Below are 21,827 nucleotides of genomic sequence, written 5' to 3' on the forward strand. Positions count from 1 at the left end.
TTGATGATGTTATTGTGGGGGAACAGAAAGAGTAGTCGCTCACAGAAATTATTCTTCCTGCATGGCTGTGTCGTTTAAAAAATGGAGGGATCCTTCGCTAGACAAAACTCAGCTCTAAATCCCTAAGCTGGAGGAGATAGAATCAAGACTCCTGTTTCTGGGGACTGCATTTAGAGAATTTTTAGAGAAAATGCCTGAGTCAGTCTGAACTAGGGCTGTTGCGGTGACCACACCGGCGGTCGCGAGTCAGGAAGGCAATCAAATTCCACATGGACAAGTACATTAGAGTATCTAGTTTGAGAAACAGTCCTCAACTGCCAGCTTCATTAAATAGTGCTCGCAAAACATCAGTCTCAATGTCAACAGTGAAGAGGCAACTCCGGGATGCTGGCCTTCTAGGCAGAGTTGCAAAGAAAAAGCCATATCTCAGACTGGCCAATAAAAATAACATGTTATATGGGCAAAAGAACACAGACACTGGACAGAGGAAGATTGGAAAAAAGTGTTATGGACAGACAAATCTAAGTTTGAGGTGTTTGAATCACAAAGAAGAACATTTGTGAGACGCAGAAAAAAATGAAAAGATGCTGGAGGAGTGCTTGACACCATTTCTCAAGCATGGTGGAGGCAATGTGATGGTCTGGGGGTGCTTTGGTGGTGGTGGGAATACATTTACATGTCTTAGAATGGCCTAGTCAAGCACGGTGGAGGCAATGTGATGGTCTGGGGGTGCTTTGGTGATAAAGTGGGAGACTGGTACAGGGTAAAAGGGATCTTGAAGGAAGGAAGGCTATCACTCCATTTTGTAACGCCATACCCATACTCTGCCAAGAAGGCCAGCATCCCGGAGTCGCCTCTTCACTGTTGACATTGAGACTGGTGTTTTGCGGGTACTATTTAATGAAGCTGCCAGTTGAGGACTTGTGAGGCGTCCGTTTCTCAAACGAGACACTAATGTACTTGTCCTCTTGCTCAGTTGTGCACCGGGGCCTCCCACTCCTCTTTCTATTCTGGTTGGAACCAGTTTGTGCTGTTCTGTGAAGGGAGTAGTACACATTGTTATACAAGACCTTCAGTTTCTTGGCAATTTCTCGCATGGAATAGCCTTCATTTCCCAAAACAACAATAGACTGACGAGTTTCAGAAGAAAGTCTGTTGTTTCTGGCCATTATGAGCCTGTAATCGAACCCACAAATACTGATGCTCCAGATACTCAACTATTCTAAAGAAGGCCAGTTTTAATGCTTCTTTAAATCAGCACACCAGTTTTCAGCTGTGCTAGCATACTTGCAAAGGGGTTTTCTAATGATCAATTAGCCATTTCAAATGATACATTTGTATTAGGTAACAACGTGCCATTGGAACACAGAAGTGATGGTTGCTGATAATGGGCCTCTGTATGCCGGAAGATTACATACACCTTATCAAAATACATTTAAACTCAGTTTTTCACAATTCCTGACATTTAATCCTAGGAAGAATTCCCTGTCTTAGGTCAGTCAGGATCACCATCTCATTTTAAGAACGTGAAATGTCATAATAATAGTAGAGAGAATGACTTATTTCAGCATTTATTTATTTCGTGACATTCTCAGCGATTCTGAAGTTTTCATACACCCAATTAGTATTTGGCAACATTGCCTTTAAAATGTTTAACTTGGGTCAAACGTTTCGGGTAGCCTTCCACAAGCTTCCCATAATAAGTTGGGTGAATATTGGCCCATTTCTCCTGATAGAGCTGGTGTAACTGAGTCAGGTTTGTCGGCCTCCTTGCTCGCACACGCTTTTTCAGATTGCTCACAAATTTTCTATAGGACTGGGGTCAGGGCTTTGTGATGGCCACTCCAATACCTTGACATTGTTGTCCTTAAACCATTTTGCCACAACTTTGGAAGTATGCTTGGGGTCATTGTCCATTTGGAAGACCCATTTGCGACCAAGCTTTAACTTCCTGACTGATGTCTTGATGTTGCTTCAATATATCCACGTACTTTTCCACCTTCATGATGCCATCTATTTTGTGAAGTGCACCAGTCCCTCCTGCAGCAAAGCACCACACAACATGATGCTGCCACCCCCATGCTTCACGGTTGGGATGGTGTTCTTTGGCTTGCAAGCCTCCCCCTTTTCCCTCCAAACATAACAATGGTCATTATGGCCAAACAGTTCTATTTATGTTTCATCAGACCAGAGAACATTTCTCCAAAAAGTACGATCTTTGCACCCATGTGCAGTTGCAAACCCTAGTCTGGCTTTTTTATGGCGGTTTTGGAGAAGTGGCTTCTTCCTTGCTGAGCGGCCTTTCAGGTTATGTTGATATAGGACTCGTTTTACCGTGGATATAGATACTTTTGTACCCGTTTCCTCCAGCATCTTCACAAGGTCCTTTGCTGTTGATCTGGGATTGATTTCTACTTTTCACACCAAAGTATGTTCACCTCTAGGAGACAGAACGTGTCTCCTTTCTTAGCGGTATGACGGCTGTGTGGTCCCATGGTGTTTATACTTGCGTGCTATTGTTTGTACAGATGAACGTGGTACCTTCAGATATTTGGAAATTGCTCCCAGGGATGAACCAGACTTGTGGAGGTCTACAATATTTTTTCTGAGGTTGTGGCTGATTTCTTTTGATTTTCCCATGATGACAATCAAAGAGGCACTGAGTTTGAAGGGAGGCCTTGAAATACACCCACAGGAACACCTCCAATTGACTCAAATTATGTCAATTAGTCTATCAGAAGCTTCTAAAGTCATGACATCATTTTCTAGAATTTACCAAGCTGTTTAAAGGCACAGTCAATGTAGCGTATGTAAACTTCTGACCCACTGGAATTATAGATACAATGAATTATAAGTTAAATAATCTGTCTGTAAACAATTGTTGGAAAAATTACTTGTGTCATGCAAAAAGTAGATGTCCTAACCAACTTGCCAAAACTATAGTTTGTTAACAAGAAATTTGTCGAGTGGTTGAAAAACAAGTTTAATGACTCCAACCTAAGTGTATGTAAACTTCTAACTTCAACTGTAGATATTCCATAAAAAACAATAGTCATTTAGAACATTAACAACTGTATTTCTGATCAATTTGATGTCATTTTAATGGACAAAAAAATGTGCCTTTCTTTCAAAAAACATTTCTAAGTGACCCCAAACTTTTTAACGGTAGAGTATATGTTTTAATAAGGTTTGTATCATAACTAAATTGGCCAAATGACTTTTTAAATGAAGCACATGAATCTGCTTTTCAAGGGGTTTAGAGCCTAACTGGCATATAAACACAGCAAAAAAGGTCCCTTTTTTAGGACCGTGTCTTTCAATGATAATTCATAAAAATCCAAATAACTTCACAGATCTTCATTGTAAAGGGTTTAAACACTGTTTCCCATGCTTGCTCAATAAACCATAAACAATTAATGAACATGCACCTGAGGAACGGTCGTTAAGACACTAACAGCTTACAGACGGTAGGCAATTAAGGTCACAGTTATGAAAACTTAGGACAGTAAAGAGTCCTTTCTACTGACTCAGAAAAACACCAAAAGAAAGATGCTCAGGGTCCCTGCTCATCTGCGTGAACGTCAGGGGCGGTGTGCCACAGAATCATTGGACTGAGCTTGTTGTCATTGCAGACAATCTCAACGCTGTGCATTACAGGGAAGACATCCTCCTCCACTCATGTGGTACCCATCCTGCAGGCTCATCCTGACATGACCCTCCAGCATGACAATGCCACCAGCCATACTGCTCGTTCTGTATGTGATTGCCTGCAAGTCAGGAATGTCAGTGTTCTGCCAAGGCCAGCGAAGAGCCCGGATTTCCATCCCATTGAGCACGTCTGAGACCTGATGGCCATTCCCTACGGCCATTCCCCTCAGAACTTGCAGGTGCCTTGGTGGAAGAGTGGGGTAACATCTCAAAGCAAGAACTGGCAAATGTGGTGCAGTCCATAAGGAGGAGATGCACTGCAGTACTTAATGCAGCTGGTGGCCACACCAGATACTGACTGTTACTTTTGATTTTGACCCCCACTATTTCAGGGACACATTATTCCATTATTTCTGTTAGTCACATGCTTGTGGAACTTCTTCAGTTTATATCTCAGTTGTTGAATCTTGCTATGTTCATACAAATATTTACACATGTTAAGTTTTCTGAAAATAAACGCAGTTGACAGTGAAAGGATGTTTCTTTTGTTGCTGAGTTTATAAGCAGCGCAATCAAGTTTGAGGAAGATCATTTATAATAAAAGCATTACAATCATAATTGCATTTGCGGTCACTTTTGATAATGGTGTTTTCCGCGAATGGAATATTTGCGCTTATAGCTTACTACCATGTGCACATTTCTGTGCTTATAATGAAGAAATAGCCTAACAGTTTCTTAACATTTTAAGCTAAACGTTTTGACCTGTTGCGTCAGCCAAAGTTTTTTTGATGCTAGTGGTTGTATTAATTTTGGATGTATCACTTCAGACTGTTTGGAGTATTTATTTCTTGCATAGAATAGTTCAACTTTTGTACTATGGGGGATAGTAGATTGACATAGGCTAGTGCTTTTGCTGTTCGTTAAAACCTCTTGAAGCTAGGGGGCAATATTTTTTTGGGGGGGAAAATAACGTTCCCAATGTAAACGGCCGATTTCTCAGGACCAGATGCTATAATATGCATATAATTGACAGCTTAGGATAGAAAACACTCTAAAGTTTCCAAAACTGTAAAGTATAACAGAACTGTGAGTATAACAGAACTGATATTGCAGGCGAAAGCCTGAGAAAAATCCAATCAGGAAGTGACTCTTATTTTGAAAGCTCTGTGTTCCTATGCATCCCTATTGACCATTGAAAGGGATATCAACCATATTCCTTTTTCTATGGCTTCCCTAAGGTGTCTAAAGCCTTTAGACATAGTTTCAGGCCTTTATTTTGAAGAATGAGCGTGAACGACCACATTACGTAAGTGGTCAGGTGTGGGCTCTCAGAGTGATTTTTGCGCAAAAGAGAGTCAGCCATTGTTCCTCCCGGCCCTAGTGAAAAGCCAACTGTCCCGGTTGATATATTATCGAATAGATATTTGAAAAACACCTTGAGGATTGATTATAAAAAACGTTTGCCATGTTTCTGTCGACATTATGGATATAATTTGGAATTTTTGTCCTGCTATTCAGCATTGCTGATGACAAATATACCGGATCCGGGATTGGTAGAGGTTTTAAGCCTTCTCATCTTGTTGGCTGATGAAAAGTAAATGTGGAATGTTCTTCCAGTATCTTCAATACGCACCTTGGAATTGGGACGCACGCAGTTGTGTCCCTGATGTGTCTGTCTTCACTTGTAGCCTGTGAAAAGACCCGATCGATCACCTGATGAAGAGCCGTGTGAGTGAGAGACACTTCGGATTTCGCAGCACACTCAGGGAGAAGGGCACAACTCTGAACTCAAGGCAACAAAAAGCATGGATTTTTTTAGGGTGCACAAAGGGGATGCTGCCTTGAAATTTGAGGCATTATCAAGTGCTTGTCAAAATGTGAATGATAGACTATTGGAGTGTGTACAGTCAAGAGACTTTTTCCAAATCATCACTAGTCTCATCATGCAGCCTTACAATGTATTAAAAATCAAAACATATAGCCCATGTTTGTCAAACAACTAAAGTTACATAAATAACTCTAAATTAAGCATTTAGGAGTACTCATTTCTTGGTTAACTGTTCAAAACAGAATAGCGCATGTGAGCACTCAAATCGTTTGGAGAAAATATTAATATTTTATTCAGCTTTTTTCAATTGTATTTTTCATTCTATAAAATAATATAAAACAATGCCCGCGGAATTATAAACAAATCTTGTCTGTTAAATGAACTAGTGTAGACCACAGCCATAAGGACAACTTAACATAAGGACAACTCAGAGTATGCTATTCTGTTATACATTTTCGTCATATCATGCTTCTTTAGACCAGTCTAAAATCATTAATAGATTTATTGTGAATGTGTAGGCTATATTACATGGATTTATTAGACTTTTAAAAATGGCTTGTAGACTATGTGTGGAAGCCAGGAGATGCTAAATGTGTTTATGTTCATTAACGGTCAATTACCTTGAGTCCGACAGTTATTTGCTTGACAATCACCGGCTGACGAGATTTTGTGACCGCCACAGGCCTAGTCTGAGCCACTAGAAATCTTCCACCAGCCAGTCACCACCACATTATAAAACAGATTCAATAACCCCTCAAACACCAAGGTCCCTCTGAAGAGGTCTGCTGATCTCTGGAAGCAACATCGACAATATTGTTATAACTACATACCATACTATAGAGGAGAGAGAAATAGAGGAGAGAAATCGCTTTGAAACAATCCGGAAAAGCAGAATACAGAGACCAGTGTGGAGTTTCACATTAATATACCTAATGAAAGGTATTTTCACGAGGCATGCACTTACCCTCCCACACTGGTTTAGAACGGGTGGTCTAGTGCGCACTTACCCTCCCACACGGGTTTAGAATGGGTGGTCTAGTGCGCACTTACCTCTGAAGCTGAACAAGTTGCTATGGAAATGGGCCTGAGCAAAACACTTCACTTAAAGACAACAAAACAAACACTTTAATTCCATTCCTGACACAGCGATGTAAAGTGTGGCGAGACAATCTTAAAAAATGCCCAATGCTAGACGAATATACTCAGAAGGGGGAAAAACAAATAGCGACCCGGGATCGCCTGTGTGAATTGAAAATGGTCGCTTGCAGTCTGGATGAAATGCCCCAAGCTGGGAGTGATGTGAATCTGTGGTTGGCCGCATCCGTAAACGCAGATATCTAATCAGACACCCGCTGAGCGTGTCGGGCCTCACACCCCCATCCTTGTTTAACTCCACTTCCACTTCAGTGTGCAGCCTCTGGTCAAGGAGCTCAGCCTCACTCAAATGTTCCTTTAGCCATCAACACCATGGAGGGCTTGTGTTCTGAGTGGGTGTGGGCTGTAGACTTCACCGATCCAACCACAGCAAACAAAACCAGAGAGACAGGAGGGTGGAGGAGGCACCCCGACCGTGGAACATGTTTAAACCCTTAAACCATCTGCGGAAAATGTAATAATAATAGTATTTCTGACACTTAGGAGATAACATGGTGCAAAGCCTCCATGTGAATTGACAAATGCACTGGAGAAACCTACAATAACATCTGAGTAATCCCACCGTGACTCCTCAAAGCAAAGGTCATCATAACATTTACACTGACCAGAAACAGCAGTGGCAGACTTATGTACATACCATACCTCCACACATACACTGGTGAGGAGAAACGATGTCACTGGCTTACAGGTTATAGCTTGGGAATAACACTCTGGAGAGGCTTATTCCAGCATGTGAGGTAAATAACATTTTGTTAAGGGAGAAAATTGGGTTTGCAGGGGGAGCAAGAAAACAAACTTTTATCCCTCTCTTTTTACCTACCAATAAAGCATATTACTAAACATACTGCTAAACTTGAAGATATCCTTCTTAATCCCCTTTCCCCAAACTAATCGGCTCAGTGGAAAGTGTTGCTGGTGCCTGTGATATGTGAAGTGGATCCTGGGTGTCCTGAAACCCATCGAGGCGCGAGGCGACAGCCTGAAATGAGTTTCTGTCCTCCCTCATCTCCTCCCTGGCTCCAGGACCTGACCCTGTTGCCTGGCATTACCGTTAACACACTGCTGGAGCACCATAACAATACAGTGTGGCACAGCCCAAAGACGACGGTATACAGCACCGGTGTCAGAAAACATGTTACACTCTCGAATATGAGGGGTCCACGTCAGCAGACACACATACAGTAACTGGGTCATTCATATAGCTTGTAGAATTTGGCTGTGTCCCAAAATGTCTCATTACAGTCAAATAGAAGCCACATGTAAATGTACAGTATAATCTGCTAATGTAAATGTTGCCCTTATCATGATGAGAACTCATTAATGTTCTACAGAGGTCAATGGGCTTGATGGACGGTCCTCCAGGGAGAGGAGGGGAGAGACCTCTTAGAGGTGTTTAATAAAACAACTTGGAATGAGAACCAGAGACAATACTTCCTTCATATCTAGCACTTGGGCAGACTCCTTGATTAAAGCATGCATCTAGGTATAGGCTAGACCTATCCCAAGGAACGTTGAGCTGTTATGAATAGTTATCATATCATCCCATGCATCATGTGGTGACAAGACGTAATAAATGAATAATGCTTTAATCACCAGCGGCTCATAGAAAGTGTTATCCCACAATAATGATTATAGCCATTATAATTTCTCCTCAGAGAACTTTGGCATATCATTGGTCATAATAACAGATGACGTCTCCTGACTAACAGCAGCTCATGTAATAATATCCGATGCTCAATGAAGCGGAGCCATCTCTTTCCCTTTCTCTAATTACTTGGTAGTGTGGAGTAATGAACACTTCATAAGCACCTGTTTCATCTCCTAAAGAGGGAGGTTTCAGTTGGAGCCACTCAGACAGACACAGCCTAATAAGCCCAGGAGAGGCGATGGTGAGATCAATATTTGGGGTTGGAGTCAAGCTGTCTTCCACATGTCGCAACCGTGTTCATTATTACCTGCTCGACTTCAATGGAAAGCCATTATCGAGCGCTAAGCTCCGTCCTGACAGTTTTGTTTTTTCATCCTCTCCCTTGCTGTAACAAGAGGCTGTGGCTGTAACGTGCTCGTCTCATCAAACATGATCTACAATCTGCCCTGTGCTCTCCACGTCAAACCACTTAATCTGCCCTGTGCTCTCCACGTCAAACTACTTTAATCTGCCCTGTGCTCTCCACGTCAAACATCTTCATCTGCCCTGTGCTCTCCACGTCAAACCACTTAATCTGCCCTGTGCTCTCCACGTCAAACCTCTTCATCTGCCCTGTGCTCTCCACGTCAAACCTCTTCACTGTCACTTAACCTTCAACAACAGCTCGCAAGAAGCCACTTTGAATATGGGCAATTCCTATTAATTCATTCCATCATATGATCTGGAAAAGTCTTTAATTATAGAGAAATATTCATGTATCGGAGGTATTAAAGAGAAACTGTCAGTAGGACAATTGCCTTCACAAGGTCAAACTTATGGGCAATTCCACGTGAACAGAATGATGCTGAAACATTTTCAATTTAAAATGTATGCCATAGCTGTGCCTTCAGAGACTCTGGGTTCGAGCCCAGGCTCTGTCGCAGCTGGCCGCGACCGGGAGGTCCATGGTGCAGCGCACAATCAGCCTAGTGTCGTCCGGGTTAGGGAGGGTTTGGCCGGTAGGGATATCCTCGTCTCATCACGCACTAGCGACTCCTGTGGCGGGCCGGGCGCAGTGCACGCTAACCAGGTTGCCAGGTCCACAGTGTTTCCTCCAACACATTGGTGCGGCTGGCTTCCTGGTTGGATGCGTGCTGTGTTAAGAAGCAGTGCAGCTTGATTGGGTTGTGTTTCGATGAACGCAAGGCTTTCGACCTTCATCTCTCCCGAGCCTGTACGGGAGTTGTAGCGATGAGACAAGATAGTAACTACTAACAATTGGATACCATGAAATTGGGGAGAAAAGGTCAAATTTGAAAAATAATAATGTATGCCAAACAAAAACCAACGATCGCAAATTTAAGCAAACCATACAACTCTAAGCACAAGGACAACCTGTAGTCTCTCAGCTCAGATCATATCCGGTTTCCACTGAACATTTTTGAAAAACACATTTACTTCAAGACCAGCGCAGATGCAAAGTTCTTCAAGTAAATGTGTTTTTGTAAAATGTTCAGTGGAAACCGGATATGATCTGAGCTCAGTGAACTACAGGCAGTAAAAGTTATCTGTGATTAAATGCACAGCAAGGCGACTTAAGGCTATGCGCTTGAACACAGCACATCAGCATACAGGACTCATCCGGATTTAGAGTGTTTATGGGACTTGTGGTGAATTGAGCTTGTGAAACAGCGGGGCTATAAAGGCAGATAACAGTCATGTCAAGAAAATGTTGGATGAAAAACCACTCCATTGGGTCCCCTCTCACTTCTAACAATGAGAAAATACGTTTGACTAGTCTATGGATTTGAGTAAAGGCTCTGACACTCTAAGCCTCTCTATTTCGACTTTCTCCAGAAGGGAGCCACGATGCTTCAAATCGCCTCATTAGAGACTGCCACAGCTGGCTGGCCGAGTTAACACATGGACCTGCTATCGAGTTCTGGTTGAAACCCAGAGCTCCTACATTCCCTGTCCTGGACAAGGTTACTGGTTAAGTCGATCACTTCACAGTTCAGACACAGCCTCACTGCTCTGCTATTCTCCTCAGCTCTGTGCCCTGTCCAGACAGGACAGAACTGACAGCACTTAAAGGGGGGGTGCAAGGTACGTGCTCAGATGGATGAGTCTCTTTAGAGAACATGAGGGAGAGACTGGCTTCTAGAGAGGCCCTCACTTATCTGTCTCAGCCTCTTGACTGTTATCCTGATGGCATATTTCATAAAACCCAGTAAAAGGGACACAGGGAAGCCTCAGGGGCCAGGGACAGTCTATGGCTCTGAATGCATAACAGAATGTGTAAATGGGGGATGTCATTGTACCATTTCATACACATGAGGAGGTGCAGGCTGGGGCGCAATGTTTGGCTACAGCGAGCTCACTGCACACGGAGGGTGACATGCTGAAGGAATTTGGTGACAGCAAGATTCACTTAGACTGTTTTTCTTTTTGACATTCAGGAGGACAGCAGTCAGGCATTCCGAGTGTGTGTGTGTGTGTGTGTGTGTGTGTGTGTGTGTGTGTGTGTGTGTGTGTGTGTGTGTGTGTGTGTGTGTGTGTGTGTGTGTGTGTGTGTGTGTGTGTGTGTGTGTGTGTGTGTGTGTGTGTGTGTGTGTGTGTAGAGAGATCAGTTTGAGAGACACGTAGGTGTAGGGGGTGGGCGTTGAACCACAGGACCCAGAGCAACTGTAAACTAAAAAGACCTCATCTAATGAGGCTTGTGTAAAACTCTTTCTAGTGGAAAGATGAATGCTGCGACCGCAGTCTAGATCCAATCTCCAATCCAATCTCCCTGACTGGCAGACCACGCAGGTGGGCACCAGGCAGGCAGCACATCTCCTAGGGAGAGAAGAGGGAGCCAGAGTAGGCAGACAGGAGGAATAGAGTATCGGAGAGAAAAGGCCAGGAAGTTAAAACGGTTTTAAGGCCAGGCAGTGTCACTGCCAGCACAGCAGGCAGCAAAGCCAAATGACTCCACACACCGAGGGCAAAACTGTCCTATTCAAATGGCAATGATGCAGCCATTTCTTGCAGGGTCATCATACCCCATAGCATATAAAAATGTCATGTTAAGCATGGAGGTAAAATGTGAGCAGGAGTAATGAGTGCATCTTGATTCAACTCCCAGGTATGCTCACACTCCAATGGACAGGAACATATGGGGGGTTATGGTTATGGTTATCAACGGTAGACAAATGTAGTGCTTCTACTCTCTCACTCCGATACAGCACAACTTATGATCCCTGAGTGTTCAACTAAGTCTGCCGAGATCTACCAGGTGTGAGATTACTACACAAATGGGACACACCATTCCAGGAGTTATTGTCAGGTAAGCACAGAACATAACGCAAAACCCACCTTCATAGTGTGGTGGGTTCTAAATGATGTCATGTCCATATGGTGGTTGTTCTGTTGTGTGATGCCTCACGGTAAAAAACCTTCCCAGTGGAAAGTTTCATTGGTTCCAATGAAGATATTCATTAGTGCCACCTTGAATGCCGTTCCAACAGATTGCAAGGAACCTCCAGGCATCCCAGCAGGGGATGTACGTTCATTGAGATGCATAGTCACATATGGCAAATGTAAGTTTGACTGTCATGTTCGTAGGGGTAGAAAGGGGCATTGCGCCCCACAGGACAAGCTGCAACAGAGCTATTCTCATTAGTGCAAACAAGTATCAAACAAGCAATCTTCATTACCGCAAAGAACACATCATCCATTACTCATGTCTTTTAATAGTGTTTAATCATACTATTTTATATACAGCTGCTCCTAACTTGGCATATTAGAAGCATATCACACAACATGTTCCCCATGTAGGCTTGTGTTGTCTCTCGAAAGATTAGTGTGCAGTGTGTTCTACAGTAACAAAGTCCTTCAGGTCAGAGAGAAGATCTATAAACAATGCTAGAAATCAACTCTCACTTCAGAGTAAAGAGGAGCTCTGGATAACAGAGCAGAAAGAAAGGAAAGTGGAGGAAAACAAAGGCAAACAGACACACTTCTCTGAGGCAAGAAGCCAGAGGAGAGGACTGAGTGACAGTGCAGTGCTTACCCTCCAAGCTACGACTTTATTTTGGTTCAAAACGTTGTCAGTCACCAACTCCAAAAGGCTAAACAAATATCCTATCCAAGATGGCACTCTAAAACCCATCCATCACTAAGCAGATCATTATTAGCGCGCTCTCTCATGAATGTTGTGGCTTAATTAGGGATGAGGGTAAACAGATTGTTCACTGTAAAAGCGGGTGTCCTGTAACAGATAAAAGCGGCTGTGGGCCCTGGGCTATGATTAATATCCTCCATGTCGCGACCCTCTGCCTGCCGTAAACAGGAAAGATGCACTTTATAATCATACCAGCCAAAATAGCAATAAACAGTGGTAACGAGCCTTCAGCCCACTGTTTGCTAAATGAGTCGTGATTTACCTGTAAATACAGGAATGTAGACAGAGCAAACAATCCTTGTGATCTTGTGATAGTCAGTCACTTGAAAATTGCTAGTGTGAAATGATTCACTGATTTGTTCGCTCGTAATAAGGAGGGCTTCTCTCATCTCGTCAGATGGGCTCTAGAAAAAAAATGTACACGCACAACCTGTCTGTTACTAAAACTTTCAGGACATTCTGAGAAACAGAGATTGCATTCAGACTGCATTCGCATTTCAGTGGGGAGAGAAGTAGTCCTAACAACATACAGAGGGAAAGATATTGCCTCGACTGAAATGTTCATGACTTTGTACGTCCTAGCCAAAAGATGGCCTTTGAGTACTCATCTAGTTTCCCTGACTGTGCTCAAAGAGTTGGCAACACTATGTTTCGATCCTATAGTTTTTTTGATTTCACCTATATTTAACCAGGTAGGCCAGTTGAGAACAAGTTCTCATTTACAACTGCGAAGATGGCCAAGATAAAGCAAAGCAGTGCGACAAAAACAACAACAGAGTTACACATGGAATAAACAAACGTACAACCAATAACACAATAGAAACATCTGTATACAGTGAATGAAGTAAAGATCACAGTTGTATAACAAAATCACAATGGCTGACTGTGTTTTCAGTTTGACTAACCCCAACACTGACAAGAGAGAATACAGGATGTGGCAGGTGCAGTGAAAAATGCATGTTTTCTTGTTTCACAACCATAAACAGGATTAGCTACTTGATGACAGAGGAAACAGGCTTAAGAAGAGTGGAGTGGAGTCTACAGGCGTGCGGTGCGGTTTCATGCCAGCTCTAAATGGTAGCTAGCTGTGTTCCTGGCCACGCTTGCTTGCGTTCGCCTACAGCCCGTTGGAGGAGGCTAAAAATAGGAGCGGGCCTCGTCACCCGCGGAAAACCTAAGACCTTGTGTTCGGACGGAGGGAAAAGGCCAACTCCAAAGGTGACCTTGGGTTCGAGCTGCTGGGAAGCTTTGTTCTTCCGGACTGATGTCACTCACACAAACCCAGGAGACACACAGACAAGAGTATAACCAAGAGCTGGAAAGAAATTAAATCAATGGATTTTATTTTCCAACTTATGTCAAAAAATAAAAGCCTGTCTGTCTGGAATGAGAGGGTGCAGCAGCGACAGAGTACATTTTACTCAGTGGCTGAGTAGGAGTGACTAACCGAGTCCGTCTCTGTGTGCTTATCCCTTTGACAATGCAACACTCTCTGAAGACTAGGCTATACACTTTGAAGTATCCCCCCCACCCCACCATTTATATGAATCATTTCCACACACAGCAAAGCGGAGGCTGTTATCTTCAGCTGGACCCGACCCTAAACGGTGTAATAACCTAATAACAAAACATGAGAAAAGGAGAGGTTCAATTCCTCAAAACCTTGACGTGTGTGTTTGATGGGGAAATACAATTTTCCAAACTCCACCAACAGTGTTTTTTTACACAGTGCCTGTGGAGCTTGTGCCATTGGGCCCTGGATACACCATTGGCTGTAAAAAATGACTCATTACAGAGAGTCAAAACAGGACTACTGCCAGTCACACAATGTAACTGAACGGAGAACAGATCAAAAAGACTGCAGAAGCCCGGCTTACGAGCTAAATCCTTGGCTAAGGCGAGAAAAGAGGCAGGTTTGTTAACTGGTTCCAGGTTTCTTAATCGTAAAGGTAGGCAGCATATTAGATCCAGGTTAAACTGCATCGATAATGGAGAGGGAGAGATCTAACAAGCAGCTTCCATGTGCCTGGGAGAGACTCCACTGCCAAGGCTGTCTGTGTTCCAGGCAAGCCCAGCCAGACTCCCTGCAGACCAGGCCCTGATCGTATCATTGACCGGCAGACAGACAGACATGAGCCTATTTCAACAGCAGCTCCTCCACTCTCTCACCCCACTGAGAATCACACTGTTTAAATAGCACTGCTGGCACTACAACACATCTCCAAACAAGATCATTCTAAAGCCTCAGACAGAGCACAGCCAAACGCACCGCCCGCCATTAATGACAGGCCCAAAAATGTAGGCGGGTTTCGCAGAGGTATTTAACTTGGTTCCCCCAGATCTCTGAAATATTTAGTCTTACATTATATTTCTTCCTCCTTCTGACATGGTCAAATGTTCACATTGTGGGGTACTCAGTGCTCACTTCAGCCATTAGAGCCTGAATACCCATGGTGTATAGAGGTATATGTAAGCTTCACTAGTAAGAGGGAGGGAGAGAAGAGGATTACACCTCAATAACCTTCTCCTGACTCTGATTGACGTAAGATCCCAGATAATGAAATGTCCCCAGCGTAAGATTGTCACAGTAATCAGGTATGAGCGTGTATGAGTGTTTGTGCTGTCCCTAATCTCTGAATGGATTTTTAAAACTCTGGGGTCCATCCAGGCCATTCATTTCTGATTCCCAAATAGCTTCGGTCGGTTATGTAAAATTACCTATGGCTCCAGAAATCAATATCTGATCCATTGAGGAGTTAAGTGCTTTGCTCTGACAGATCAGCCAATCCCATTCAGCAACACGTCAGGTGATGGAAAACTGTACAGCTGTAAATAACAGCAGGTCTAAGTCAGCCCTGTATTAATCCCCATCCATTACTCATAGGAAGAAAAACAGCCATGGTCTAAATCAGAGGTGACCGGGGGCCAGGTGGCCTTCACTTCAGTACAACTTACGAATGGTAAACAACTTCCCTGCATCAATAGCTTTTTTTTCCAGAAGGTCCTGGTATAACTGATCTCGCAGTACATTAAGCGGTATGCGGTGCGGACAACGGCCGCAATGAGCACATCAGGAGGGGAGCCTCTTTATGGCTCCTCCCTCATCCCTTCGTCATGATGCATGATGATGAACAAGTGTCTGTTCAGCTCTCCAATCCGTCGTCTCAGGGCTGGCTGACCGACAGGGACGGGCCTGACCAGTATGCAGGGCTGTGGCTATACTGCCAAGCATCTGTTTATTTTCACTGATTCATTCTTTATCAAAGGGTCCGGCCCACTTTGACTTCCACCCAAGCGAAAGGGGCAGGGGCCGTCACTGAAGCCAGGGAGAGATCTCAGAGGCTGCCTACCAGGCCCCATCTCCCCTACCACCTGCCCCCGGCTTCCTGCACGTGTCTCAGCCTCCATTGTCTTGCTCAAAGCAGCTTAAAGCAGGTTGGGCGTACAGAACTCCCTCTCCTTTCTCCTGCAGGACTCTGAGGAGCTCCCTGGACTCAGGTTCTAAGTCTCACATCAATGGGTCCGCCTCTCATAGAGGATGAAAGGGTGAGCAGAGCTCAGTACACTCAGTTTTAGAGAGGAGGAAATGGATCCAATCTGCTGGGAGGTGGCACAGCCTCACTGTACAGGTGTTGGAATACAACAAAGGAGAATACTATAAACACACCTGGTACACTTGTTATGTCTGTCAATAACACTATTTCCAAGCTCTGCATACCAGGACATTATTTTCTATGGTGGTAAACACCCTATTCCCTGTGTAAATCAAGACTAGGTTCTGCCCAGGTTAAGCTGCAGAGCACTAGAAAGCAGCATTACGACACGCTTATCACGTTGTTATGATGAAAAACTGTGTGGGACAGGCTTGCCAATCCAAGCAGAACAAAAAAAAGCATTGCTTTTAACCACAAACCTCTAGAACCTATAGTCTTACCGCATAATGCGTTACTACTGTACTAGTATTCCCCTGGCAATCACTCATCTGAAAACAATATGCAATGAACTAGCTGGTACATCTACCTACTGTAAGCCCTTTTAGTCCTGTGGATTTCTGTCTCAGGATATAGTCGCTCTTACAGAGAGGACTTTAACATAATACATACACCAGGTACAGAAATACTTATTCCCCACTCTCCAAAGAGTAAAAAAAAAGAACCAGCAAAGGTGGTTCATTGTAGTTGCTTCTGTGAAGCACGCTTCGTTGTTACTGCCATTGCTGCTTGTGCTTAACGGTGTGACTTGCCTCTCCTCATGCTCCTCTCATCTACATTTTACAGTTCAGAAATCACATTAATATGAATGGAAGCGAAAATACGAGGTCTCATTACAATGAATTACAATGCAGCTTTGTGTGCAAGTCCTGGACATAACACATTGCCATGTTCTTTGTATATTCATTAGTACAGGGAATTTCAATAGCAAGCCAATATGCAAGCTGTTTTACAGTGCATGCTGTAAACTGATGAAACATTCCCCCAATGTCTATCAGTCAGAACAAAATGATGGGAAGCACAATGAACTCTTGAGAATTCCTGTAGGGAACTAATACACTCAAAACCCTGGCTGCTTCTGGTGTCTGTCAACAGAGGGCTATTTGGAGAAGCCTGGTGTTAAAAGGTAAAGAATTACTGTCAACCTCACTCTCCAGTAGTATGACTTGCATAAACCCTCAAGAGGGACCTATTTCATACCATTTTACCTTAATTGGAGGGAAATTATATTAAATTAGATAATTGCTCTGAAATAATTGGCAATATTTGATAAACAGCATCCTTCAGAATGATGCATGGCTTCATAACCTAAAACGCTGTTATGCGGCGTGTGGGGGGGGGGGGGAATAATTGCAGTATGCTCTCCATTTTATTAAAAACCTCTTGCAGACAAAAATGTGTAAAAGACAGAAATTATTTCCGTTCAGAACTCATGAGTTTCCAGCCTTGGTAATTCTATAAATATTTGATAATAAGTCATCCACAGTGAGCATCCACAGTGAGCATCCACAGTGAGCATCCACAGAATACAAAAAGAGGGGATACAAAGATCAGCTTCTTTTTATGCTTCTCTTTAGATTGGGCCTCTTCATATACTTTTGCTGAGCTCATTCAACTTCTAAGTGTCTTTCTCCCACTCTGGTGTTGCGACTGCTGTTCTGTTTATGAGAGCCACTTAGCTTGGAACCAAGGTTCAGTAGCTCCCTAAAAACCTTTTGAAATGGGGAGAGAAAAAGCATAGATTTTCTGGTTGGAAAAGTCCTCATGTCTGCTGGAATTCAACTGGAGGAGTCTATTTGGTGGGATCTATGACTTGACCTTATTTTCCAACCATACATTAGAGAAAGTAATTTAAAAAACTCTGACTGCATGAAGACAAATAGAGATTTGATAATGAGTCACAACAGCTGAATGGAAAAAGGTGTATGGTTCCTAAGAGATTGTTTCCTGACCATGTGAGTGAACTGCAGTCCCCACACAAATCCCAGAGTTAGCAGATCTCCTCTCAGACGAGATTGGCTAAACCCCTGATATATTTCACAGCTTTACATCTCGTTGAAGGACTGTCCTGCACTCAAGAGATTGGCAGGCAGCAAAGCTCTCACCTCTCTTTGACGGTACAGAAACTTTGGAATAACACTGTTCCAACATTGCTTCAATACAATTCTCTGAAGCCTCACGTCACTCTTTTCTAGGGGCAATGGTTGTTCAACTATTGGCAGCTATCTCTATGTAATTGTCTCCACTAACATGGTGTCTATCAAACTGTGGCAGATGGAATAAATGATGTCCTCTTTTCCATGTGACATGTATCAGATCTCATTGAGTTACAGCAGTAGTTCTGGGCAGCACCAGCAGTTTTCACAGTTAGGTACATACCTCTTTGCCAGAAAGGTAATAGGCAGAGAGCAGGCCTCCGACAAACCGGATGTTCACTTCAAAGACAGAGACCTCAGCATTCTGCAGAGAGAACAAACAAAGGAGAGAGATGGAGAGATAGAGATACAGAGGAATGGAGAGAGAGACAGGGGGGGAGGAGAGAGACAAAGGTTACATGATTAGGAGTATTCAACCTGCTGAGTCACCAGGCAGCAGCTGGCAGGCGGTACACAGGGTATGAATTAGAGGTCGACCGATTAAACTGAATGGCCGATTAATTAGGGCCGATTTAAAGTTTTCATAACAATCGGAAATCGGTATTTTTGGACACCAATTTGGCAATTTTTTTTTTTACACCTTTAATTAATCTTTATTAAACTCGGCAAGTCAGTTAACTTCTTGAGTGTAGGAGGCAGGATTTTAGTTTTTGGCAAAAAAAAAAAAAACGTACCCATTTGAAACTGCCTATTTCTCAAGCCCAGAAACTAGAATATGCATATGCATATGCATATTGTCAGATTAGGATAGGAAACACTCTAAAGTTTCCAAAACTGTCAAAATATTGTCTGTGAGTATAACAGAACTGATATTGTAGGAACAAACCTGAGGAAAATCAAGTCAGGAAGTGCTGTTTTTCCTGAAAGCTCTCTGTTCCATTGGATGCCTTGCCTCCATTTAAAGGGATATCAACCAGATTCCTTTTCCTATGGCTTCCTCAAGGTGTCAGCCTTTAGACATAGTTTCAGGAAAAATTAAAGATAACATCGCGTCAGTGGATAGCTGGGTGTTCGCAGAGTTTTGCTTGCGCAACAGAGTGGGGCAGCCATTGTCTCTCCCTCTCCTATTGAAAATGTGACAGTCCCGTTTGATATATTATCGATGATATATTTTAAAAACACCCTGAGGGTTGATTATAAAAAACGTTTGACATGTTTCTGTGGACATTACGGATACTATTTGAAATTTTCGTCTGAGATGTCGTGACCGCTCGAGCCTGTGGATTTCTGAACATAACGCACCAAACAAATGGAGGTATTTTGGATATAAAAATAATCTTTATGGAACAAAAGGAACATTTATTGTGTAACTGGGAGTCTCATGAGTGCAAACATCCGAAGATCATCAAAGCTAAGCGATTTAATCTATTGCTTTTCTGACTTTCGTGACCAATCTACTTGGCTGCTAGAGTTCGTAATATTATGTACATGCATATTCAGCTAAAAGAAATCCAGGTTAGCAGGCAATATTAACCAGGTGAAATTGTGTCACTTCTCTTGCGTTCATTGCACGCAGAGTCAGGGTATATGCAACAGTTTGGGCCGCCTAATTTGCCAGAATTTTACGTAATTATGACATAACACTGAAGGTTGTGCAATGTAACAGGAATATTTAGACTTATGGATGCCACCCATTAGATAAAATACGGAACGGTTCCGTATTTCACTGAAAGAATAAACATCTTGTTTTCGAGATGATAGTTTCCAGATTCGACCATATTAATGACCTAAGGCTCGTATTTCTGTGTGTTATCATGTTATAACTAAGTCTATGATTTGATAGAGCAGTCTGACTGAGCGATGGTAGGCACCAGCAGGCTCGTAAACATTCATTCAAACAGCACTTTTGTGCGTTTGCCAGCAGTTCGTTGCTGTGCTTCAAGCCTATCACCTCCTGAGATTAGGCTGGTGTAACCGATGTGAAATGGCTAGCTAGTTAGCGGGGTGCACGCTAATAGTGTTTCAAACGTCACTCGCTCTGAGACTTGGAGTAGTTATTCCCCTTGCTCTACATGGGTAACCCTGCTTCGAGGGTGGCTGTTGTCGATGTGTTCCTGGTTCGAGCCCAAGTAGGGGTGAGGAGAGGGACGGAAGCTATACTGTTACACTGGCAATACTAAAGTGCCTATAAGAACATCCAATAGTCAAAGGTATATGAAATACAAATGGTATAGAGAGAAATAGTCCTATAATTCCTATAATAACTACAACCTAAAACTTCTTACCTGGGAAAATTGAAGACTCATGTTAAAAGGAACCACCATATGTTCTCATGTTCTGAACAAGGAACTTAAACGTTAACTTTCTTACATGGCACATATTGCACTTTTACTTTCTTCTCCAACACGTTGTTTTTGCATTATTTAAACCAAATTGAACATGTTTCATTATTTATTTGAGGCTAAATTGATTTTATTAATGTATTATATTAAGTTAAAATAAATGTTCATTCAGTATTGTTGTAATTGTCATTATTACAAATAAATAAATATAAAAAATATATATAAAAATAAAAATACATTTCACAGCTTTTTTTGGTCCTCCAATAAATCTGTATCGGCGTTGAAAAATTATAATCGGTCGACCTCTAGTAGGAATATCCTCGCATCACACACACTGAATGTAAACACTGCAGACATACACTAACTCTTTCAGTTGGTGGCACCAGCAGAATGATTGGGTCCCACCAATTTTTTAAATAATAAAATGTATATAGATGTGGGCCATAGCTGAGGACACACTGAGGTATCAACATCCTTATACCATGACTTTACAGAGGACTCTGTACAGTACATCAGAGAAGTGATCAAAAAGTGTCATTTTAGAGTCAACTACCTAATGTTACAACAACAAACATTTAACCAACTGTATCGATACAATAGTGTGGTCCACTATGCCCATAGTTAAAATAGAACACAAAGAGGAGTGTCTGTCAGAGAACAGACTTCCACAGAGCTCACACTGAGCACAGGCTAAACAACACTGGGAAAAGTTCTCTATAATTCAGAAACTACCCACACTGGGTTGAATTTATGTGTGTTATTTCATCTCAAGGTCAAGCTGGGAAGCATGAGTTGCCACCAACAAATTTAAGCAATATGAAGAGGTGATGAGATGCCTTCCTGGTATGGAACACCGTCTTGCCCAAACACAGACATGCACTCAGCCCATTTCCCTTCGAAGGGCCCAAGGCTTGGTTTTCTCCATTGGAATAGGCAGGCTTATTACCCATTCCTCATGTAGATTGTCATTACTCTGAAAAGAAGCATGTGGAGCCTGTCTATCCAGGATAAATTGCTATTCTTTTAATACTGAGAAATGATGGTTTTCATAACCTCATTCTAACTTCCAGCCCTTTGCTTCATATGATAGATCATGTAGAGTGGCCATCAAATACTTAAGTTAATCATATTATTATGTGCTTATTCCTTGAGGTTTTACTGAGAGGAAATGTTCATGTTATTGCCTCCACTTTGAGTGTACCACATAAAACATTTTTCAATAAAAATGGTGCTTTTTTACATTGGACTAAACTTTATCTTTCCACAATATGAGAAACTTGCGTTCCTAATGGGGGGGGGGCTCAGTGACCACGCATGGTAATTATACCAAATAACAACTAAATATCAGTAGCTAAGACTTTTTGTCCTCATTTTACCATGGGTTATTTGTTTCCTGCAGACTATTTGTTTTGGGACAAACAACAGAACATTTGTAAACATGTCTTTTTTTATGTTGAATTGTAAAGCTTTATCTC

The 21,827-nt window shown here is 42.5% G+C and overlaps 1 protein-coding gene across 1 annotated transcript in view; it reads right to left on the reverse strand.

Annotated features, from left to right (window-relative positions):
• LOC135506002 (mannosyl-oligosaccharide 1,2-alpha-mannosidase IA-like) overlaps positions 1-21,827 on the reverse strand; it is a 169,745-nt gene that overhangs the window by 73,829 nt on the left and 74,089 nt on the right. The window contains exon 4 of the mRNA XM_064925330.1: positions 18,294-18,374. Coding sequence (XP_064781402.1) covers positions 18,294-18,374 — 81 coding nt within the window. The remainder of the gene's footprint in view (positions 1-18,293; positions 18,375-21,827) is intronic.

This window comes from Oncorhynchus masou, chromosome 19 (assembly GCF_036934945.1).
Source record: "Oncorhynchus masou masou isolate Uvic2021 chromosome 19, UVic_Omas_1.1, whole genome shotgun sequence".
Lineage (NCBI taxonomy): Eukaryota > Metazoa > Chordata > Actinopteri > Salmoniformes > Salmonidae > Oncorhynchus > Oncorhynchus masou.